Here is a 23,775-nt window from a genome sequence, read left to right on the forward strand (position 1 = left end):
TCTGGCTGTCTCAGGAACATGTGGTCACAGATCAGGTAGATATCCATAAGGCATTCACATTATCAAGCTTTATATTCTCTGCCATTTGTGGATCGGCAGGAGCCCAAACACTCTTTCCTAGCCTCTGCAACGCTGGCAGCATTAACTCCATTGGACAGGAAGAAATTCATGCGCCTGTCACATTGCAGGAGATAAAAGAGGCCATAAGGGGAGCAGCGACCAGCAAGACCTCGGGGCTAGATGGTTTCCCCATCGAGTTTTATAAGACATACAAAGACATATATAAGACCTTCTTGCTTCTAGCTGCTTGAATCATACCAGGGCGCCCAGACGGAGGGTTGACTCCTGCCTACATTGCGAGAATCCCTCTTAGTATCTCTCCCAAAGGCAGCTTGCTTATTTCCGCCCGTTGTCTATGTTGGGATCCAATTACAAGATTCTGAGTAAGGTCTTAGCGGGCCGACTGTATGGTCATTTGTCATGTCTGGTCCATCCGGACCAGAATGGCTTTATACCAGGTCGGTCCACCACCTTTAATATCCTCCGCCTGCATAGGGTGATGGAGCTTTCTTCGGTTCGATGGCCATATGCTGTGTGCATGGTACTGGACTTGGAGAAAGCTTTTGATATGGTGGATTGGGGATACTTGTTCTCAACCCGGACAGCCTTTGGTATTATGGGACAGCAGCAGAATTTAGTTAATCTCTTATATACTGTATATACAGCACGGGTGAAAATTGGTCAGTATATTGCCCCCCCCCCCCTTTCTCAGTAAGCAGGGGGACACGTCAAGGCTGTCTGTTGTCCCCCTTGCTTTTTGCCTTAGCAATGGAGTCCCTGGCCCCAGAGATATCGGCAGCAAGGTCAGGATTGGTGCATCTCTCTTAATGAGGAGGTCCATGTTGTCTTGTGTGCGGACAACGTTTTAATCTACAAACAGGATATCTGGGAGGGTATAACAAGAATACAAGCCATGTTGCAGGAGTTCCTTGTTGCCTCAGGACCAGGAATAAACTGGAATAAGCCCTGCCTATTTCTACTGAGCTCAGGTTGTCCTCCACAACACTTCCTAGTAGATTCTTGCCCATTACAGTTTGAGGACCGCACCTTTCGCTATTTAGGAATATACAACTATCATAAAACAAGAGACCTAATAGACAGAAAACTTACCAGAGCCATAGCAGCGCTGCGTCCCCAAATGGCTTTCTGGAGCACTTTACCACTCAAAGAACAGGGTAGAGTATCTTTATCCAAGATGCTCCCTCATTTGTTCTATAAATTGTTTTTAAAACCTTTATTTTTCATTTTGCAACAATAAAAACATATCGTCAACGATACAGCATATAGGGTCACACCTTCGTGTTTGTTGTTGATACTCGGTACAGGCGGTAGCATTGGAGATAGACAATCACAATAGGGGTACATAATCATCCTTATATATAACACAGTGAGGAACAAGCATGGGATTAACCAAATACATACAGGCTGTACACTTCTAGTATCAATTCTCCTGGCCTCCATTATCAAGTTGGCCTTCCTCCTCCGACCCGCTTTCCCCGTCCTCTGGAGTGTCGTGAGCAGAGACATCTCCCTCCGTCAACCCCGAAGTGCACAGTACTCGCCATTCCATCAGATCAGCTTGTAGTTTTTCGACCCTACGTGTAAGTTTTATATGTGCCTCTTCGGCTAGTGTCCACTCACGCACATCCTTAAGCCAAACTAGCAATTCCGGACCTCTCTGTCCCATCCAGGTTATGGCCACCCTACGTCTAGCTAACACTAGCATTAATTTTAGTAATTTATAAGGCAGTTTCCATTTCTTGGGCTTCCGTACGGATGCTAATAGGCAATACAAAGGCTCAGGTCTCAACCGAAGGCCCGTAGCTGCACTAATCCTACAGACCACTCCCGTCTTGAACTGCCTGACTACTGAGCACTCCCATGCCAGGTGAAGAAAATCCACATTTTCTGCGGCGCACCTCGGACATCTACCATCCCTGTCACGTGAAATGCGTTTTAATGATACCGGCGTTAAGTAAGTGCGATGTAAGAAATTGAAGTGCGTCACTTTAAATCTAGCATTGCAGGAGACGGTACTTGTAAGTGCGCCAATGCATGCCCACTGTTTCTCTTCCAACTGGGTGCCTAAATCTTTTTCCCCAGGCAGCCCTGGATGGTGGCACCGGGGGCGTGGAGTCCAGTTTCATGGCTTTATATAGGAGAGAGATCATTTTACGACCAGCACCGCACGTGAGCAGGATATCTAATGTTTGTGTCGGGGGGGGGGGAATGTCTGGGTATTGTGGCCAGGGGACCTTTACACCTCCTGGATACCTCTGTAGTGTAGGAAATGCCCCTGCCCTAGGCCAAAGCTCTTCTCCGCCTGTTCATAGATGATAGATGTCTCATTGGGGAAAAGGTCAGCAAGTACTTCACAGCCACCATCCCTCCAGGTCTGAAACAACATATGCATCCCCATTTCTGTAAAGGGGGTCAGTATCCAGATCTGTAACTCCCTATGGCATGGTGCTTTCCCAAAGACCCTCTCAACGAACCGTTGCCACATGTCAGCCGCGTGTCTCACTACGTATGGGAGAGTCGCCTCCGCTCCCCTGCCCTGCATTAGCGCAGTCTGAAGTGTCAGGGTATCCGCCCTGCCGACCAAAAGGCGTTTTTCCCAGTTGTCTGCGTCTGTCAGCCAGTGAGCTGCAGGTTGCGATTGAGCGGCATAGTAATATAGGTCAAAGCGTGGAGCCTCCAAGCCACCCTCCTCATAGCTGCGTATAATAGTGTTTAAGGTTACTCTACTCCTCCTTCCGGCCCATAGCAGTGACGTGAGAATCATATTCAGGGTTTTAAAGACGCGCTCCGGTAGCGGGCATAGTGAGTTATGTAATACATGTAGGGTGCTTGGGAACATCAGTATCTTGGAGATGGCCAGCTTGCCCATCAATGACAGTGAAAGGGTGTTCCAAAATGCCACTGAGTGCCGTAGGGACTCGAGTACCCGATCTATATTCATGGCCATCACTTGTGTATCTGAAGACTCAACCTGTATCCCCAGGTATCGGAAACCCGTCCACTCCCATCTAAGTCCCAGGTACGGCAGATCTTCTAGGGGCACCGTAGCTAGTCCCGTCAATGGAAAGATCAGTGATTTATTGTGGTTAAGTCTCAGCCCAGATACCTCTCCAAACCTATCCAATTGATGCAGCAGTTCAGGTACTGCTTACCGAGGGGAGGCCAAATAAAAAAGTGCATTGACTGCATACCGGGAGATGACATGGCTAGTCTCAACCACTCTGATTCCCCACTGATCCAATTCCGCTCTCACTCGGACTGCCAGTGGTTCTATGGCTAGGGCGAATAATAGGGGCGAAAGTGGGCACCCCTGGCGAGTGCCCCTACCCAGCTGCCACTCTTCTGAGCGCGCACCCCTGAGCTTGACCGTCGCGCCAGGCTCCGTGTACAGTATGCGGATCCAGCAACAGAATCTGGGTCCCAACCCCACGACCCGGAGCACCTCCAAAAGGTATCTCCAGTCCACCGTATCGAATGCCTTGGCTAGATCGATGGAAACAAGTACCATCTGTTCTTCCCGATCACGTACTTCATGCATAATATGATTAAGTCGTCGTAAGTTCATGTCCGTGTTCCAGCCCGAGATAAAACCGCATTGGTTCTCATGCACCAAATACGGCATATAAGGCCCTAGTCGGGAGGCCAACAGCTTACACAGAATTTTAGCATCCGCGTTGATCATAGTAATTGGCCGGTATGACGAGGGCTCATGGGCCTCCCCTCTCGGCTTCAGAATCATACAGCTCTCCCCCTGCTTCATGCTGGGTGGAAGGTCACCGCATTCGAAGGCCTCCAGGTATACCTGTAAGAGGAGACGGGGTAGCGTGCCCGCAAAGGCCTGATAAAACTCAGGGGTGTATCTGTCACTCCCCGGGAACTTAGCCCTCGGCAAGTACTGCAGCGCAGATTGCACCTCATCCAGCATTAATGGCGCTTCCAACTCTTTCCGTACCGATTCAGGGATAGACCGCAGGGTCAGAGCTTGCAAGTAAGGGAGATAAGCTGTCGCAGTAACTGCTGGGTACGCAGTATACATTGTCTGCAAATGGGACTTCAAGACTCGTAGTAGCCCTACCTCGAAGTGGATCAGGCCACCAGTGGGATCCCATAGTGCCACTATTGTGGCAGGGTTTTGTTCTCGTCGGAGAATCCAGGCCAACGAGTGACTTGATTTGTCCCCTTCCCTGTGTAGGCGTTGTCTGTATTGTGTGAGGGTATACTTGTTGAGCCTGTCCCAAACGTCGTGGATGCGTGCTTGAACGGCGCGTTCCCTAGTCCTGTCCGCTACGTCCGGGCCTTCCCGGGTCTGCGTCTCGTTCTGTAACTTTAATAATCTCTCAGTCCAAGTCTACTTTTCACATGTTACATTCAGGAATGGGGAGTTTCATCTGGAACAAGGGGAGGTAGTGAGTGGCGCCTCAAAAGCTGCGGTTACCTGTAGAAAAAGGGGGGTTGGGATCCCCGAACTTTGAACATTATTATTTGACAGCGCAGGTGCAGTAGCCTGCATGCTGGTTGACCGTGTGAGTTACTGAGGAACTGGGTTCTCCTGTAGCCACCAGGACACAATGGATATCTCAGCAGACGTTCTTGCCCTATGCCAGGCCTCCACCAAGAGCTAATGGGCTGTTGAGGATAGCAGTTTTTGTCGCATTCTGCAACTCATGCCGTGCCATTCACGAGTTCCCATTGAGTTCTATTGCTTCATCCAGTGACATACTGGGCAGGGCAGGAATAGAGGCTTGGGAGGCAACGGAAGTAGGCGCACTTGGTACATTGTTCCAAGATGGAGCACTCCAGCTTTATGACCAATTACAAAAAGAACATGAGCTTCCAGCAGCTAATTGTTTAGCTGATAGCAGGTTGCTGGATGTGTTAGAGACTTTGTGGGGCATTACCAACATGGAATCCACTCAACATTCTCAGATACATATGCTTTACATAATAGAAGTGGTCGTAGACTCATCACATGGTTTGTCCGCGCTTTAGCATATACCACACTTGACTCATTAGCTGTGATACGTAGATGCTGGGAGGGGGATATGGGAAGAGAGCTAACGCAGAAAGAGTGGGAGAGGGCACTCATATATCCCCGAAAATTGCTGCAAAACGCAAACTTCAAGTATGTCCAGCATAACATCCTCCATAGGGCCTACCTTATCCCAGTGGCACTTCAAATTTTCAGTTCCTCCTCCAATTGCCCTAATGTCAGCAAGAAGGTGCTGACATGGTGCATATGTTCTGGAGCTGCCCGGAGGCTGTGGTACTGTGGGAAGCAGTTTCTGCTGCACTAACAAGAGTGACTGGCCATGCAGGTGTGTGCACTTTGGAGGGATCATTACTGGGACTATTTAAACACCTGAAAGTCGTAAAGGCTGCAAACAGATTCATTGATTTGGCGTTACTGATCACGCCTAGATTGATAGCAGTGCACTGGTAGGCCCGGACGTTGCCAGGTAGGGCTCACTGGTGCAAGGCAACACTTAAATGGGGTCGGGCGGAGGCTGTGGCTCTCAGATGAGAGGCAGCTCGTAGACTGCGAAAATATCCAATAGTGGCAGATTGGGAAGTACTTTTAGTGGACTTGCATACCTACAGTGAGGGACTGCCTAACAAGCACCGAGGTGTATGCTTATAACTCTGTGTAACCCCTTGTGGGTCTGAGTTACCAAGATCTCCTAATCTCTGCCTCTTATTGTTGTCTAGATGACCCATGTATGAGCCCCCATTGATTTCTAGGGTTGATGCTCCCTCTCGGTCCTTTTTTCCATACGTGTGCTAAAGCCTCTGTATTTCATACCTTGATGAACCTGGGAAATGTTATCAGGGCACCTGCGGCTATTGCAGATGTAATACTATATTTCAGCAAGTACAGAGCAGATCTGGCGTGGATAGGACTGATACTAGTGATTAGGTTTGGACTGTATGGACAAATATTGCCACATGTTCTCGAAGGTTTTGTTGTTCTTACAGGTTATCTCGAACCAAATTTCCCTCGGATTACTGTATGATGGGCTTTGTTATTTCTGTCAATGTACCTTGATGATGTGATGTATCAAAGGATGCTGTTCTTAAATGCAAATTAAAATTGGTTAAATTAAAAAAAAAAGATATTTACAATCAATATACACAATTGATCTGGAATCCCCCTCAGATAGGGTGAACATTGAAAAATATCTTGTGATAGATTTATAAATACTAACTGTAGAGCATGAGATGTCTGTGGAAAAGAGACTGGTGCAAGGCAGTTTAACGTGATTCATTTACATTAGATATGCTATACATATATTTGTCGTTAATATTGCTTCCTTTTGCTGCTGAGTGTTGAGTATAATTTTGATTTACATTATCATATGACAAGACAACAATGATCGGAAGATGAACACTTGAACTTTGATATGGATTGACAGGAATGATTTATCCGCTGCTATATACCTCCAAATAAATTAGGGACCAGTGAAATGCCTTTTTGCTCTCGGGCTTTAATATTTGAAATAAAGTTTTAACTATGAATATCATCTATATATTTTCAACAGGGGTATTTTGTGCATTAATTTAATTGTATCTACGCTTGTAAAAAATGTATTTGCAACAAGCATCATTCCTATATACAGTATGAATGGCATATAGTCTTGTTTCTTTCTCGATGAAAGTATTTCCTCTTCACGGAAATGTCATCTGTTTTGGTACATTGTAGTATGGCTTTTATATGTATCATTTGTCATTCACAAACATGCTAGATGGTTTCATTGCACTGCATGCAACGAGAAAGGGTGTGAGCTGAAACACATTGGTGTCGCAACTGCTGTGTAACCAAAGTGCATGTTTTATTTCATTCACGGTGAAGAAGAAATAGTTACTTACCATTAAAGATCAGTTTTCAGCTTGTAGTGCTATAGACTCACATGCTTTGCACAAAATCCATCTCCATTCCTACACCTGGAGCAGATGTTGCAATCTGTTATTCTTCAAAGTATAGGTTTGGAGGTGAGTTCGAATTCCTCCATTGAAACCCACAATGTACTTTTTATGATCTTTATTTTAAAGTGGATCGATATAAGAATTTAATGATGATGATGAAACCCACAATCTATGAGAGCATGGACTTCATCTCAATTATACTGTGTTTTTCCATATGGGTGAAAGAAAGTGGACATATAGATGTAAAGCAAGAAAGGTATAGCAATGTACATAAGTGTCATTAAAAAAAGATCCTTTGAGTTGCAAGTATCATGCAGTGGACTTGCATTAAGGGGCAGAAGGCAAGCACATGTAAATCTACACCACTGCAATCTGCAAAAAGATTGTCACAGGTAAGTAACATCTGGCGAGCCCTGCTTTAGACATGGGGTTTTCAAGGTGGGGCTGGGTGAAAGGTACAAAGAGTGGCTTGGTCTTTCTGTATGTTGTAGTACGGTCAATCTAATCATTCTGATGTCTTTTTCCTCCTACAAATCCCTGCTTCTGCTCCCCATTCGAGTTCTCAGAAAAAAACATTTGGTTGCACAAGCTCCTTAGAAAACAAATACACAGACCTGAAGTGTAAGAAAATTTACACATCATTGCTCCTTATCTGACAATGCACTCAATATTGCTGGTGTACCAATGTTGTAATTTGTTTTAGCCTTTAGGTTATCTCTCTAGCTTGCACCAACAACCTCAAGATAAGCTCAACCACATATAAAACGAAAACAGCTGTGCTCTTGTATTTACCTCACAAACATTATTTTTGAGGTGATTCCCAACAGTTGATTCAAAACGAGCTGCACCTCAATTGATCCAATCCACTGCCGAGATCCCACAAACGCTGCAGGTTTGTCTCCGACATCAACAAGAGCCTGGTGACAGACAACAAGAATCCTTAGTATGCTAGGGAGAGGGGGTGTTCCGGAGTAGGTTGTAAACTATTAAATCACATTTAGCAAAACGTTTTACAGATGCTAATTCCCAAAATACTAAAATAATCTAACACAGTGAGTAGTCAAAAGCGGTCATTAGAGAACCATATCATTTCATTGCAATGTACTGACTGAGCCAGTGAATGAATCTTAGTATTTCATTCTAAAGGTTGCAACATAATTTAGGTGCTGGGTGCTGTTATTATTCACTTTAAAAAATAAAATACATTTTGCGACTTGCTATTTTCAAGAGCGGCAGAACCTCCAAGCCACTCACTCTAAACAGTCGGCTGAGAAGATAACTTGAAAAAGATCAGTGAAGTATATCAAGCAAGCTCCATGATACCCTTGGTTGATGCATAACTGCATGTCGGGTGACACACAGAGACCCATGCAGTCCTGTACATGCTAGCGTGACTCATACATTTGCCTTGCAACCTTGCTGTCATGGACAAATGCCACCAGCTTTCGTTAGCCTATTTCCACATAAACCAGTGTATTTTGCTCCAAGGGCCAGATGTGTGAATCGTTTTTTCAGCTGGAAACACTGAATCAGAGTTTGCAACAGCAAGAATGTTTTTTGCAATGTATGAATCCGATTTTAGGAGTTAGTGCAGTTTTACCAACCGCTAAAATGGGATTGCGACTGGAAACCGATTCGCCATTTTGTAGAGGCCTGTTGTGGCGTCCCTTCCAAATACAGAATAGATATGCAATATATCTGTGGTTTTTTACCATAATTCAGGTCACAAAGGTATTGAACGATTACCGACTCCCAAACTGGGATTATTGAAAAAAGTTTCAGGGTAACCTGGGATTGTTAAAAAAAGTTTCAGGGTGAGGGCAAGCAACGGTATAACAAACCACTTCCAACTCTCAAAGAAATGAGGGACCGTTGGAAAACCGGCTGTTTAAAAAATAAATACAAATAAAACGTTTTCTTTTTCCTTACTGAAGATCACCCCAGGCATGGTTGTTTTCTAACCCTTGCAAGCCACCGTTACTCTGTTAGTCACCAATTGGAGGGAGCAGCAATTTGCAACCTACCTCATGAATATTAATGAGGGTTGGATTGTGACCCACTGATTCAGAACAAGTCGGTTCGCAATATTCCACACCGATTGAAAACATATTGGTTGCAAATTGCAACCAGTGTATTAGTACATCTGACGCCTGTCTCTAAAAGCGACCCTCTTATCTGATACCACATCCTATGAGGAAAAGGGGTTTGTGCATCTACATTCAATGGACACAGGTGGAGCATATAACACACAGAATGAAATTCACAGGTCTCTGCTCATACTTACAGGCTCAAAGTATGTGCTAAATATTTCAACTCATGTATTCCCTCAACTAAAAAAAACTGAAATGGTAAAACGTGACACCCCCTAAACTTTTATTTATATGAGGTTGCGAGTTTTAAGTTAAATAGTTAAACTGTCCACACTTCATTCGCAGTTACTTCGATACTTGCTAAATTAGCTTTTAAGTATTGTTTTAATTAATAAAAAAAAGCCCAACTGCACTCAATTTCATGTGATAGTAATGCTGCTAATTATTTTTAAATCAGTTTTAATGCACTGCAATTAAAAGTACATTTGTACACAACTCTGTTGAACTCATCAGGGTAATATTCAAGGCTCCTTTAACAGTCAACACGCTGAAGCACACGTTTAATTCTGGACTTTGAACTGCAGCATAGTTGATTGGCCTTGGATGATTAAATATTTGCTATAAATGATGTAATTTACATTCTACAGGTCCTGTGAGGTGATCGCCTGCACCCATTGCCAGCTGATTGCGATGAACGAATCTATGTTTTGATCGCAGCTATAACCTCTTAAACCGTAAACTTTTATGACACTATATTTATGTCTCAGCCCCGATCTCTTTATTTTCTAATACATTCTATCTTTTCACAATCTGAAAAAGTTTGTAAATGATGTACTGAGCTATCTTAAAATAACACTATTTAGCAACATTATGTTTATTATTTTAGACAGAACTAAATCATGCATATGGATGTGGGAAATTACGCCTGTGTGACACTGATCATGTCTAGAGTTTAAATGAATGATGCCATCGTCACCTCGTAGCGTTTTGTAAACAAAAAGAACACATGGTTTATGAATGGGACTCATAGTTAGCTTGTCCCACTAGGCCACTGGACAGGTCCACTACACACCATAGAACCAAATGGTAAAAGTAAGCCCAGAATTCCAGTCTGCTCTGAAGTCCTAAAATGGCTCCCTGGACATTCTTCCACAGGCAGGGCATCACTTATCCTTTATGGGTTCCGGAGTAGCGTGCTACTCGCCAATAAAGCGCTTCAACACCTCATCAGGAGTAGCAAGCGCTATATAAATACAAACCTCTTTTCTCTCTTCTATCCCGTCGCTACCCTTCTCTATCCGAATAACTGCCTAACATATCCACCACTCAAATTACTTTCATATTACACTATACCAATTTTCAACACTAATCCTTTATGGGTTTCGGAGTAGCGTGCTACTCGCCAAAAACGTGCTTCAACACCCCTTCAGGGGTATAAAGCGCTATATAAATGCAAACTTTTTTTTCCCTCTTCTATCCCTTCGCTATCCTTCTCACTTCAAATAACTGACTAATATCCACCACTCAAATTACTTTTATTATTGCATTATGCTAATTTACCACTAATCCTTTATGGGTTTCCGGAGTAGCGTGCTACTTGCCCAAAAACAAAAAAAGCGCTTTAACACCCCATCAGGGGTAACTAGCGCTATATAAATGCAAACCTTTTTTCCCTCTTCTATCCTTCTGAATCCAAATAATTGACTAACCTATCCACCACTATACTAATTCAACACTAATCCTTTATGGGTTCCGGAATAGCGTGCTACTTGCCAATAAAGCGCTTCAACACCCCATCAGGGGTAGCAAGCGCTATATAAATGCAAACCTCTTTTCTCTCTTCCGTCCCACCGCTACCCTTCTCTATCCAAATAACTGAAGAACATATCCACCACTCAAATTACTTTCATATCTCACTACACTGATTTTCAACACGAATCCTTTATGCGTTCCGGAGTAGCGTGCTACTCGCCAAAAACGCGCTTCAACACCCCTTCAGGGGTATCAAGCGCTATATAAATGCAAACCTTTATTCCCTCTTCTATCCCTCCGCTATCCTTCTCACTCCAAATAACTGACTAATATCCACTACTCAAATTACTTTAATATTTCACTATACTAAATTACCACTAATCCTTTATGGGTTTCTGGAGTAGCGTGCCACTTGCCAAAAACCCCCCCAAAAAAGCCCTTCAACACCCCATCGGGGTAACAAGCGCTATATAAATACAAACCTTTTTTCCCTCTTCTATCCTTCTGCTATCCTTCTGAATGCAAATAATTGACTAACCAATCCACCACTATACTAATTCAACACTAATACTTTATGGGTTCTGGAGTAGCGTGCTACTAACCGAAAAAGCGCTTCGACGCCTCATCAGGGGTAGTAAGCGCTATATAAATGCAATTACAATACAATACAATGAGGTCAGATGTCTTCACCCAGAAGCCCCACTCTGTCGTTCTAGGAACCGAGATTATAAGAAAGCCTAGCCACCTACCTTTAGATAGTTATTTCTCTGTAGAAGGAGAGAGCAACTCCCACACCGACCAGCTACTTCTCTCAATCAAGAGAAAGAGGCAAGGCTGACTTAAGGCTCCATGGGGGCTACCAGTCTCTTCCACAACAACAAGCTCTGAAGCTGCATGTTTAGAAGCTCGATGTGTGAGGAGCGTGCAGCCACCACCCCGGCTTCCGTGGGCAGAGGCATCCTTCCATACCCTGGCCCGGCAATGGTTGTATGGCTCCAGCAAGGTTAAAGGCTTTGAAAGGTCCCATTCAGAGTTCCTGCAGTTCAAAGGTGCAGACTCTGGGCCTGGTCTCCATTTACTGGCATGGAAAGTCACAAAGTGCCCAGGATGGGGTGACGAGACCCAGAGTGTGCTTTCCAGCTTCTGCGAGTTTGAAACCTCTGACAAGTCTCAGTCGGAGTTTGGCACGGCCTGGTCTTGGGTGTCAAGCAACAACCATTGGTGTCTCCGAATGGTACCTGTGACCTACTTCCACAGGCTGAATAATGGCTCCCTTGCTCCAACTAGATAAAAAGCTAAGAAGGGGACCAGTTCTGGTAGGCCTGGGATGTAGGGCCCTGAGCATTGGCTCTATTCACCAGTACATGGTGTCACAAAGTGCCAAGGATGGGGATCCAGAGGCACAAAGTGGATCTCCAGCTCATGCAGAGTTCAAAGTTCTTGCCAGCCCTTCTGAGAGTTCCTGGAGGCCCTGGGTGTGGGCCCCTGGACGTTGGCTCCTTTCACCAGCCCGTGGTGTCCCAAAGTGACAAGGAAGGAATTCTCCAGACCTGGAGATAGCTCAGCTCCTTTAGAAGGGCGAAATACTAAGACCAGGTATTCGGACATAGCTGCAACAGGCCCGGGCTTGGGCCCCTGGGTCTGGCCTGCATTTGCCAGCCTGTTGTGTCAAACGTCTCCCGGCGGGATTCCAGAGGCTTGGGGATAGTTACAGAGCTAAACAGGGATGAAAGCACTGACAAGGCTCCAGTCAAAGCTTTGCAAGGATGCATGCTAACCCAGGGCAGGGGCCTTGAACTTAGATTCCATATGCAGCCTGGTGTGGCCCTTGCACACATTGCAGCATTGTAGAATATTGCCACAGTACTGGCAAAAAACGAGTGGATCCCAGCCAAAGCTCCAGCAGGCCCCCAAACCCTGGCCCATAACCCTGGGCCCCAGCCAGCGGCCTGGGGTGTCCCTCCATGACCAGTCTGCCTCCTGAGTGTAAGCAGAAACGTGTGTGCATCTTTCTTTGGAATGCCTGGCACAACCAAATGTACATATTTTAGCCATCAGGTTGCATGCCATAGGAAATGAATGGTAACACATGTTGACTGTACTGCTCTGGAAGTTCCTGTAAGAGCTAATTCAAAGCTTTTAGCCCAGTCAGAGCTCTAAAAGATCAGATATATCAAGAATCTCCAATCTTTCACAGAGGTTGCACGTACAACAAAAAAACCTAGTTACCGTCCTTCGAATTAGTAGGGAAAAACCTCTTGGGGAGAGTAGTTGGCCTAACGGCTAGGGCGGTCGACCTCGAATCTGGGGAACTGGGTTCGAGTCTCGGCAATGACGCTGAACATCCTGTGATTCTGGGCAAATCCCGTAATCTCCCTGTGCCTAACAAAAAAATTAATGTGTCCTCATGTAACGCAACTGGTGCTAAGTAAAGGGCTCTGATACCCGATACCTTTAAAAAATAATACAATGCTATGGGCATTTTTGTCATCTAATCTTTCTTCCCAGGCAGTGGACGGCCTCTGATGTTCACACATTTCTGTACTGTGATTGACTGGCTGTACATGGTTTATTAGGACAGGGGCTTCTTGGACAATTTTTGCTTTTGTTTCAAACTAAGAGTTTCTAACCTCCCTATGACCGTCCAACTCAAAGAGGTGCCTAGGAGAGGCCCTTTAGTGCCTCCCCACCCAGTAGATCATAGTCCAATTAGCCTGACAGCTCCCAGTGGTCTGATCAAAATAGATGATGTAGAGTTAGCATCCGCCCCACATGCCACCTGGAGGTCTGGGCCTTGTATGCCATGCTGTTGTCCACCTTTACCTATGTATTTCTGCAGCAGCTTGGAACCACCGTTTTGTGGGGTGTTCTCACTGCACGTGCCCATGGAATGGCCAGAACCCAAATGTCTTGTTATGGCTGAACCTTGCCCCCTGCTCCCTTCTATTCTCACAGAGCAAAGTGGGCTGCCAGTCCCTTTGAAATCCTCCTGTTCACCCAATCAAAGCAGGTAGCATGAACCATAGGCAGCCTTTGTGTGAAGGTCGCCCGGGATGGGCACACTGCTTTCTCTTGCTCAGGCAGATGTGGTTACCTGGTTGCTCCTGCAAGTAGAATACACTTACATCAAAGGTTAAGCCATGCATGTGTAAGCACACAGGGTCAGTACAATGATTCTACAAATAGCTCATTAAATCAATTATGGTTCCATTGATCATTCCATCTCATACTTGGATAGCGGTAGCAATTCTACAGTTAACACATGACGATTGCTAGTTTCTGAGGTGTGTGCATTTAAAAGATGAAGAACAATCTGGGAAGGCCTGGACGTTTTGGTAACTCTGTAACTTTAAGCCGATTGCAAGTTTCTGAGACGGTAACAAGACATTCAGCTGTCTTCGCAATCAACTTTCAATAGTACTTTCTGGTTCTACCATGATGACCATGGGTAAAAGGGAATCCGGTTTAATTTTCTGTGGAGTGAGTCTGAGATATGGCTACCACATCCAAGGAAAGCTGTATGTGCGCAAAATACCCACTCTCAACTTTGGGAGGTAGCAAGAAAGATAATAATATAGGAGTCTTTCAAGACCCTGAATTCGGAATGAGTATGCTTTAAAACAACTGGTGGGCACGTCTGGTGTCAGGCATGGTAATTCCAGCTAAGCCTGTCTGAGGGTTGTTTGAATGTCAATCACCCTGGGGCCCTCCCAGGAAGCGTCTGGAGCTGTCACAGGCAGTATACCTCCCTTTATGCCCCGATGATCAGACTTTGCTTGTCCATTGCAAGCCCTCAGGTCCTGTAATGGAGATATGACACCTGTGTGTTTTGTATCCATCTTGTGGGGAAGGCACGTACCTAGACCATCAAAGGCTTAAAACATCCGGATGTCTTGCTCTGTGCCACAAGTCTGTCTATCTGTAACGCCTGCCAGCCAAGAGGCCACTCAAACCCCACAGGACAGGTTTTTAATCTCAACCTATGGGCTTTAGTCTCTGGTCTGGGAAAAGATAAGCAGCCATACCACCCCTCCACACACCAAACAGGCCTCTTTGAGAGAATCTCCCTGCACTCACTGGTCTGCAGCTGTCTTATCCTGCAAATTTGTGATCCAACCTGGGTGAAAGACTAACTGAACTATCTAGCAGCTGGTTACCTCTGAAGTTTCCCTCAGGATAGCTGGTATTGGGGAATAAGGGTGAAAAGACTGGTAAAACACACGATTACTCATAAGGTGCCACGTGCTAAGAAATTGAGAGATAGCAGTACCAGAGAGAGATGTACAAAACGTTCTTTGAAAAAAACATATGTAGTACACATTGAAAAATCAGGAGGCAATGTAACTGATAAAGACTAAGGGGGATATAATTCTAATCTGAACTACCAGATGTAACAAGCATCGGTAAAACCAATAGGTATGGCATTGGCTGGCACCCTTTTGATTTAGGCAATGCTTGTTTTGTTATAGTTTCTGCAAAACATTATTGTTGGGGAAGCTGCTGACCCTCATCAATCTAAAAACAAACATTGTCTCAAAGCAACATGATTGTTTTCAGCCTGAAGAAGCACACATTGCTGTAGTAGTCCATGACACTGAATGCACTACGTTGAGAGTAAATGTGCACCTTGTGAAACGAGAGACGTTCGTCAATCACAGTAAAGTTAACCAGTGGGTGAAGTGAGCTGCCCTGCTGCTCCACTGCCCCACGCTGTATGCTGTAGGGGGTAGAAGAAAAAAGTAAGAGCCAATACATTTTTTTTTAGTAAAATCAAGTCTTGCCTAACGTCAGACTTAAAAGTGCAGTCACCCATCCTAAAGAGAAAGATTAGGGGCATACTGGCAAATCTTGGTTTACATATAAGGAGGGCCAGTTCTGATAGGCTGGATGGCCTATTAGAGGGACTTCAAAAGCATATGGAATGAAGATAGGACTCAAATTATTTGACAGTACCGATGAAGCCGGAAAGCCAGACAGGCAGCAGCTTACTGGAAACCAATGCATCACTGCAAAAGGGAAGGTGGGAGACCTAAATACCGACAGCAGTTGAGATAGCTTAGGATCATTGAATGGACCAGAGAGCACAGTAGTGTAAAAGACAGAAAAGGGCAGATGTTCCATAACATACGAATGCAGAAAAAGCAAATGGAAGAGACCTTGTGTAGTTTTGAACTGAATGGGACGGAATGAGGACGTGCCTGAATTGGGATGGCTGATGCAAAGAATTTCTTTTTTGTCTGTGTAGTTTAAGAAACCTCTGATTTATTCAAAAGACAATTTTGCAAAGGCATTGTTGGAAGGTTTCAGAGTAAGGGAGACTCGCCATGAAGTCCAATGAGAATCTGTGTGTTGTCTATGCAATTTAGGATAGAAAAACCAAAAGAGCAGATAGATGTTAAAGGAGTAGGGCTCAACATGGAGGAAACTCCAAGTGCTAAAGGTTTGAAATCATACCTTTAATGGACCAATTAACTGCTTGGGCGTCATCTGAAATGTAGAAGCCAATCCATTCAAGCTGTGGTCAAGGACTCCCACCATGTGTAAATGTAGCAAAAGCAGATAATGGGAAACTGTGTTGAAGGTCAATGAGAGGTCGAGTAAGATCACAGTGGTAATATTACTCGGATCTACCAGGCCTCTGAGATCGGCTTAGATGGAAAGGAAAGCAAAATGTGTGCTGTGGAAAGGACAGATTGAATTGGGTCAAGGACATTATTAATTTCTAGAAACGAGGGCAGCTGAGTATTGACCTCTTATTCGAGTATTTTGATGGGCAGGGGAAGAAGAGTTTGGTCTGAAACTGCTTATAAAAGGGAGATAGTACTATATCTTTCTTTCAGCAGTGGTACCTATGAAGACACTGTGATGAAACCAAGGAGCAAAAGAAGAAACTGCAAATATGAGCAACAACAAGAGCAATTGCACTAGAGCCAAGAGAAGGAAATTGTGCAGAACATGGTTTCAAGGCAGAACCAAATTAGATGGAAGTCATCAGAGAGTTTCTCCTAGCTACCATGAGAGGGTTGAAAACTACAAGATGTGTAATATACAAATGATGGCCAGTCCATGGCAGAGGAACAGATAATTCACAAAAGATAGAGTCCGTGGAAAAGAAGATTAAATATAAAATACGTTCTGCTGAATGGGTAGGATAAGTTATATAATGGGAACAACTGAGAGCAGACATATAGTCAATGAGCAATCAGTTCATGAAGGTAGGCCTGCCCAAACATAAAAAAATTAGCCTAGGATAGCTGACATTCACAGTTGTCTCACTTAGAGCAGGATGCGGAAATTGTGATCTCATAGTTTGGCTGAAGTGAAAATCTAAAGATTTAGACAGAAGGGAGATGGGAGCACAGTGCTTCACCACCCAGCACAGTTCATCCCTTAGCATCCTGGTAAATGCAGTTCAATTTAAATGCTTACTTGAATTGTTGTGGAAGTGTTTCACCAAAGTTGGTGCAGGCTAGTGCTGTCAATCTCTAGACACGTGTTTCTGGACATTATCCTTCATCACTAGAGATAAAAAAAGAAATTCTGGGTTTGCTGAGAGAGCTGCCACAGACCTCTCGGGTCGCTGTACCTCTCCCTGGAGCACAGCTGCAGCTCGTCAGCTCAGTGGCTCAAGGGAGCTGTTTTAAACAGAAGGGGGGTGGGAGCACACTGCTTCACCTCCCAGCACAGTTCGCTCCTTACCATGCTGGTAAATGCAGTTCAGTTTAAATGCTTACTTGAATTTTTGTAGAAGTGTTTCATCAACGTTGGTGCAGGTTAGTGCTGTCAATCTCTAGACACGTGATGAACTATGACTACCATTGTTTTAATTGACTTTTGGTGTTTTACTTTATCCTATCTTGAATGTATGCTGCATGTGCACATTTCCTTGTTGATTTCTTTCATGTCTCTCTGTAGTTTTAGCAGGGAGAGAGCTTGCAGAGAGCAGAACAGCCTTGTCAGGAACAGTGGGATGTGCATTTGAAAGCATGAGAGAGAGAGAGAGAGAGGTGTGGAATGTACTTCTTGGTATCGGAGTGCAGTATTATAAGCAGTGGTGCTCAAATGTGCATTGTGTTGTACATTGAGAAGCATTATAACGTTTTTACTATTGGCTTTGACATGCCCTCATGTCATCTTGAATTCTGACTCGTTCAGCCAGCTTGAGCTTTGCACACAGGCAGGCCCCTAGGTTACTCAAATTGTTTAGGTTATTCACGTTCAACGTTGTTTTGTTTTCTGTGCTTTTGGAGATTGTTGAATGTACTGCCAGAGACTTTTGTAAGCTTCGTTAAGATAAAGACTGGAACACATGAGAGTGTAGAAGGAACATGAGAACTCTGTTGCCTTTGGAATGCTTGCATAGAAAATGGCCAACTCCAGTAAGTTTCCTTGGCGCAGAGGAGGGCCTCTCGGAACCTTCTAGTGTGTTTTGACATTATATAAGGCTGGGGTTTGTTAACTTGGAAACTGGGATTTGGGCCTGAACGGCGGACGCGTCTTCAGTGCAGGAATATGGTTTGCGGAGTCTCTTGACCCCGGCTGTGAATCCCCCAGTCTGGAGTGGGCCAAGATGAAGTTTGCACCGGGTGATGTGTTTTATTTTTGATTATTGCCATTTGATTATTTCCATTGTGATATGTGATTGTCTGTGTGCACATTCAAGTCTCCAGTGATTATAGCCATCCAAGGTGTTTTTTTTTTAATGTTGACTTTGTGATGTGTGAGTGAGTCTGTGTGCACATCCAAGTATTCAGCGGTTGTAATCATCTAATGTATTTAGTGTATATATATATTTCCGATTTCTTAAAGTGGATGTCCAGTATTATCTGCTTGCACTTCATTTCATATTATTATCTGCCGTACATTTAACAGTTGCATTTGCCTGCTTATTAGTGTGATATTAATATATATATATCAGTGATCAGTGATGTCATGAGTGATGTCACTGACCATGTCATGAGTGATGTAAAATGTGACGTCATCAGCAGTGCATTGCGGGGGCGAAAGTTATAGTAAGCTCAACTAACTATAACGGCCGAATTTCTCTGGTTTTGTACGAGTGAAATGTCCAGCTAACTATAACGTCCCTGAAACCTGTAGTTTTTTCAGTGAATTTCTAAGGTTTTTTAAATGCTAATTTCTAACTATAACGTCCCTGAAACTTTTGTTTTTTTCTAACTATGCCTACATAGGTTGAACATACACAGAAAGGTGCAGAAAGAAGCAAGAGAAGTGCAGAAAGAGGGAAGAGAGGTGCACAAAGAAGAAGAAAGGTGCAGAAATGGGAAGACAAGTGCAGAACGAGATAACAGGGGTGTAGAAAGAAGCAAGTGAGGTGCAGACGGAGGCAAGAGAACTGCAGGAACAGGCAAGTGAGTAGCAGAAACAGGCAAAAGGGGTGCAGAAAAAGGGAACAGGGTGAGCAGACAGAGGCAAGAGAGGTGCAGAAACAGGGAAGAGGGATACAGAAAGAGGCAAGAGGGAAGCAGAAATGTGCAACAGAGGTGCAGAAAGAAGCAAGAGCAGTGCAGAAAGAACCAACAGAGGTACAGAAAGAGACAAGAGCACTGCAGAAAAAGGCAAGAGAGGTGCTGAAAGAGGCAAGAGGGATGCAGAAAGAAGCAACAGAGGTGCTGAAAGAGGCAAGAGGGGTGCAGAAAGAGGCAAGAGAAGTGCAGAAAGAAGCAACAGAGGTGCCAAAAGAGGCAAAAGAGGTGCAGAAACAGGTAAAGGTGCAGAGAGAGGGAACAGGGGTGCAGAAATTTTCAAGTGAGGCGCAGAAAGAAGCAAGAGCAGTGCAAAATAACCAACAGAAGTGCAGAACGAGGCAGGAGGGTGCAGAAAGGCATGAGAGGTGGAAAAATAGAGAAGAGGGGTTCAGAAAGAGGCAAGAGGGAAACAGAAATGTGCAAAAGAGGTGCAGAAAGAAGAGCAGTGCAGAAAGAACCAACAGAAGTGCAATAAGAGGCAAGAGGGGTGCAGAGAGGTAGGAGAGGTGCACAAAGAGGCAAGAGGGATACAGAAATTTGCAAAAGAGGTGCAGAAAGAAGGAAGAGAAGTGCAGAAGGAAGCAAGAGAGGTGCTGAAAGAAGCGCAAAGGGTACAGAAAGAGGCAGGAGACGTGCAGAAAGAAGAAACAGAGGTACAGAAAGAGGCAAGAGAGGTGTAGACACAGGCAGGAAAGGTGCAGAAAGAGGGAACGGGGGAAGATGGGTACAGAAAGAGGCAAGAGGGGTGCAGAAAGAAGCAAGTGAGGTGCAGAAAGAGGCAATAGAGGTGCAGAAAGACGCAAGAGGTGCAGAAACAAGCCAGGGAAGTACAGAAAGAGACAAGAGAATTGCTGAAAGAAGCAACAGAGGTGTAGAAAGAAGCAAGAGAACTGCAGAAAAAAGCAACAGAGGTGCAGAAAGAGGCAACATAAGTGCAGAAAAGCAAGAGAGGTGCAGAAAGAGGCAAGAGAAGTGCAGAAAGAGGCAAGAGAGGTGCAGAAAGAGGCAGAGAGGTACAGAAAGAGGGAACAGGGGTACAGAAAGAGGCAAAAGAGGTGCAGAAAGAGGAAATAAGGGTGCAGAAAGAGGGAAGAAGGGTGCAGAAATAGGGAAGAAGGGTGCAGAAAAAGGCAAGAGGGGTACAGAAAGAAGCAAGTGAGTTGCATAAAGAGGCAAGAGAGGTGCAGAAAGTGGAAGAGATGAGCAGAAAGAGGCAAAAGAAGTGCAGAAAAAGAAAGGTGCAGAAAAAAGCAACAGAAATACAGAAAGAGGCAAGAAAGGCGCAGAAAGAAGAGTGGTTTGCACACCATTAGTATCAATTTAATACCCACATTTAGCAATAAGTAACAGGAGACCATTCCAGGTTTGCAAAGGCCTTCCAGCACGCTGTAATAATTGTCGCTGCATTTTTGGTATTGTTTGAGCCATGTGAGCTAGAAACAAGTTTATTTTGTTCAAATCTGCAGATTATGCAGCAGATGATGGATTATGTGGCAAATGTGGAAAATGTATAACTGTGCAGAAGTCGGTGCAGCCAAACAGTCCCATAAATCCAGTGGACCTGCTCATACCAGAAGTGCTCCTCAGTGGTTCCTTCTTTTTTTGTTTCATTGAGTTTATTTTTTAGCTTCTATGGAAACGAGGAAGACTAAACCTGGGTTACCACTCCACAACACAGACTACGATACCACATGATTACTCTCCATAACACATAATCCCACTCTAAATAATTCCTATACACTAAATACCGCATATTTTCTATCCAAAAAGTCAAAGTCAGAGTCTATCCACATAATTTCACTGCACTTCATACCACATAATTCCACTACACACAACCTACATTCACTTCACTCCAAGAAACATGAGTAGAACACGCTTACATTTACAATGCCAATAGTTCTAACTCTTGCAAATGTGAAACCTTTTACACTGCAAATGCTTCTTTAACTAGTAGTCGCGTTTGCAGAGAGGCGGAGAAAGGGGCCTGGGCCTCCGACCAGCGCTCAGGAATTCCGTTGCGTAGGACTTACAGGAGGTACCAGGAGGGCTTCTTGGCCCCCAAAGTCTCTCAGGAGTAAAGTGGACTTCATCCCCAAACCAGTTCTGTGCAAGGAGGCATGTTTGCAGAGTGGTGGAGAAAGGTGAGCATGGCCCCCGAAGACCTCTAAGGACTCCCACTGTGTGGCACTTACTAGAGGTAACAGGAGGGGTAGTTGCCCCCCAAGGACAACCTTGGGGGCTAACTACCTCTACTAACACCTCCAGTAAGTTCCACACAGCAGGATTGCTAAGTTCTCTCATAGCAGGCTACGCCCCTTTTCCCCACCACTCTGCAAATGCGCTCCCTGGCACGCTATTGGATGGGGATTAAAGTCCACTTCGCAGCTGGGGGTTTTTAGGGGCCAACTAGCCTACCTGATACCTCCAGTATGCCCCAGATAGTGGGATTGCTGAAAGGTGGACACAGGCCAAGACCCCTTTCTCCACCACTCTGCAAACGCGCCTCCTGCCACGCTATTGGTTGGGGGATGAAGTCCCCGACCCTACTGATGGTCCTTAGGGGCCAACTAGCCCATCTCTTACCTCCAGTAAGCCCCACACAGTGGGCTTGCTGAGAGGTGTTCAGAGCCACGCCCCTTTTTACACCACTCCGCAAACACGCCTCCTGGCACCCTGCTGCTCGGGGATGAAGTCTACTTGTATCCTGAGGTCCTCTGGACACAGGAGGACCTCATCGCCTCACAAGCAGTGCGCCAAGAGGCGCGTTTAAAGAGTGGTGTAAAAAGGGGTGTGGCCTCGGAACACCTCTCAGCAAGCCCACTGTGTGAGGCTTACTGGAGGTAAGAGATGGGCTAGGGGACTTCATCCCCCCAAGTGGGCCATGTGGCCCTCCTTCCCCTGACCCTTTTGGGCCTGGGGACCCCAGCCAGCCTTTCTTTTTCTGTTATTTTGGAGGGTGGCCACACGGCCCCCCTCCTGAGGCCAATTATGGCCCCGGGGACCCCATCCCCCGGGGCCTGGCCAGCCTTCATTTTTATTTTTTTTTATTTTGGAAGGGGGCCGCGTGGCTACCCCTCATGAGGCCAATTATGGCCATGGGGACCCCATTCCCCGGGGCCTGGCCAGCCCTTCGTTTTATTTTATTTTGGAGGGGAGCTGCGTGGCCCCCCTCCTGAGGCCAATAATGTCCCGGGATTCCCATCCTCGGGGCCTGGCCAGCTATCCTTTTTTAATTTTGGAGGGGGGGCCACTTGGCCCCCCTCCTGAGGCCACTTAAGGCCCCGGGGATCCCATCCCCCGGAGCCTGGCCAGCTTTGGTTTTTATTTTATTTGGAGGGAGCCAATTATGGCCCCTGGGAACCCCATCCCCCGGAGCCTGGCCTTACGTTGCCCCCACGGTCCCAGCCTGCTCCCCACTTTCAGTGGGAGCTGGCATTCCTTTTGGACAAGGGGAGCTGCTAACATGCAGCTCCCCTTGTCCAAAAGCAATTCTGCATAGCTTTGTGGAAGCGAGAGCAGGTTTTATGCTCTCGCTTCCATGAAGCAAAGCAGAAGTTTGCAATGGCAGGGCGGGTTGCGCAAACAGCAATGTCCCGGTGTGGGCACCCATTGGACATTGCTGGAGCCAGCCCTGGGGAGTGGCGGTCCACCAGGGCCAAGGATGGCTCCAGGAGGAACAGAATTAAAGCCCCGGGAGGGGATGGTCCCTGGGGCCGGGGGGCCGCAACGGACTCTGCCCGTAATTAAAGTTAGCCCTGGGGAGGTGGTGGTCCCCGGGGAAGTGCGGGGAGGTGCAGAAGTCCCCCCACAATTTCTTTAACTGAATTTATGCCCCGGGTGGTGGTCCCCGGGGCTGCTCGAGCCCTCCCCTGCATTTAATCACTGAAGCCCCGGGGAGGTGGCGGTCCCCGGGTCTTGGGGGGGGCCAGCTAGGCCCCCCCAAACCACAATTTTCAAAGCCCTGGGGACCACCACCCGGGTCAGCGTGGGGGGCAGGAGCTGTGCACCCCATCCCGTGGGTGATGCATCCGTTGTGACAGTGATGTGGCAAACACAGTCAAGGAAAGGCCACCCCTGTAATTGGTTGTTGGTGTTCCACCACTGCAGACCGTCCCAATGACCCTGTGACTGAGACCACTGTATTAACACCTGGAAAGACTGGATTCTTGCAGTACAGGGATAAGCTAGGCCTATTAGTGTGTTTATAATAGAATCTAGATAAGGTTGAAGCTGAAGTGATGGAGCAAATCTATTGTGAGTGTGGTGTTGACACTGGTGGTGATTGTTGGCTTTGATAAGCCAGTCGTCCAGATATGGATATACGTGGATTTTTCTGGCTGTGTTGGTGAACGGGCACCACTGCCATGCATTTGGTGAATACTTGAGGTGCGGTACTGACCCAGAACAAGAGGACTTTGAACTGGTAATTTTTGCCGCCCACC

The 23,775-nt window shown here is 45.7% G+C and overlaps 1 protein-coding gene across 4 annotated transcripts in view; it reads right to left on the reverse strand.

Moving 5' to 3' along the window:
• Positions 1-23,775, reverse strand: part of UFSP2 (UFM1 specific peptidase 2) — a 184,292-nt gene that overhangs the window by 55,369 nt on the left and 105,148 nt on the right. For all 4 annotated transcript variants that reach the window (XM_085641939.1, XM_085641937.1, XM_085641940.1 and 1 more), the window contains one exon: positions 7,795-7,919. In XM_085641939.1, coding sequence (XP_085498065.1) covers positions 7,795-7,919 — 125 coding nt within the window. The remainder of the gene's footprint in view (positions 1-7,794; positions 7,920-23,775) is intronic.

Source organism: Triturus cristatus, chromosome 2_2, assembly GCF_964204655.1.
Source record: "Triturus cristatus chromosome 2_2, aTriCri1.1, whole genome shotgun sequence".
In the NCBI taxonomy this organism is placed as follows: Eukaryota; Metazoa; Chordata; class Amphibia; order Caudata; family Salamandridae; genus Triturus; species Triturus cristatus.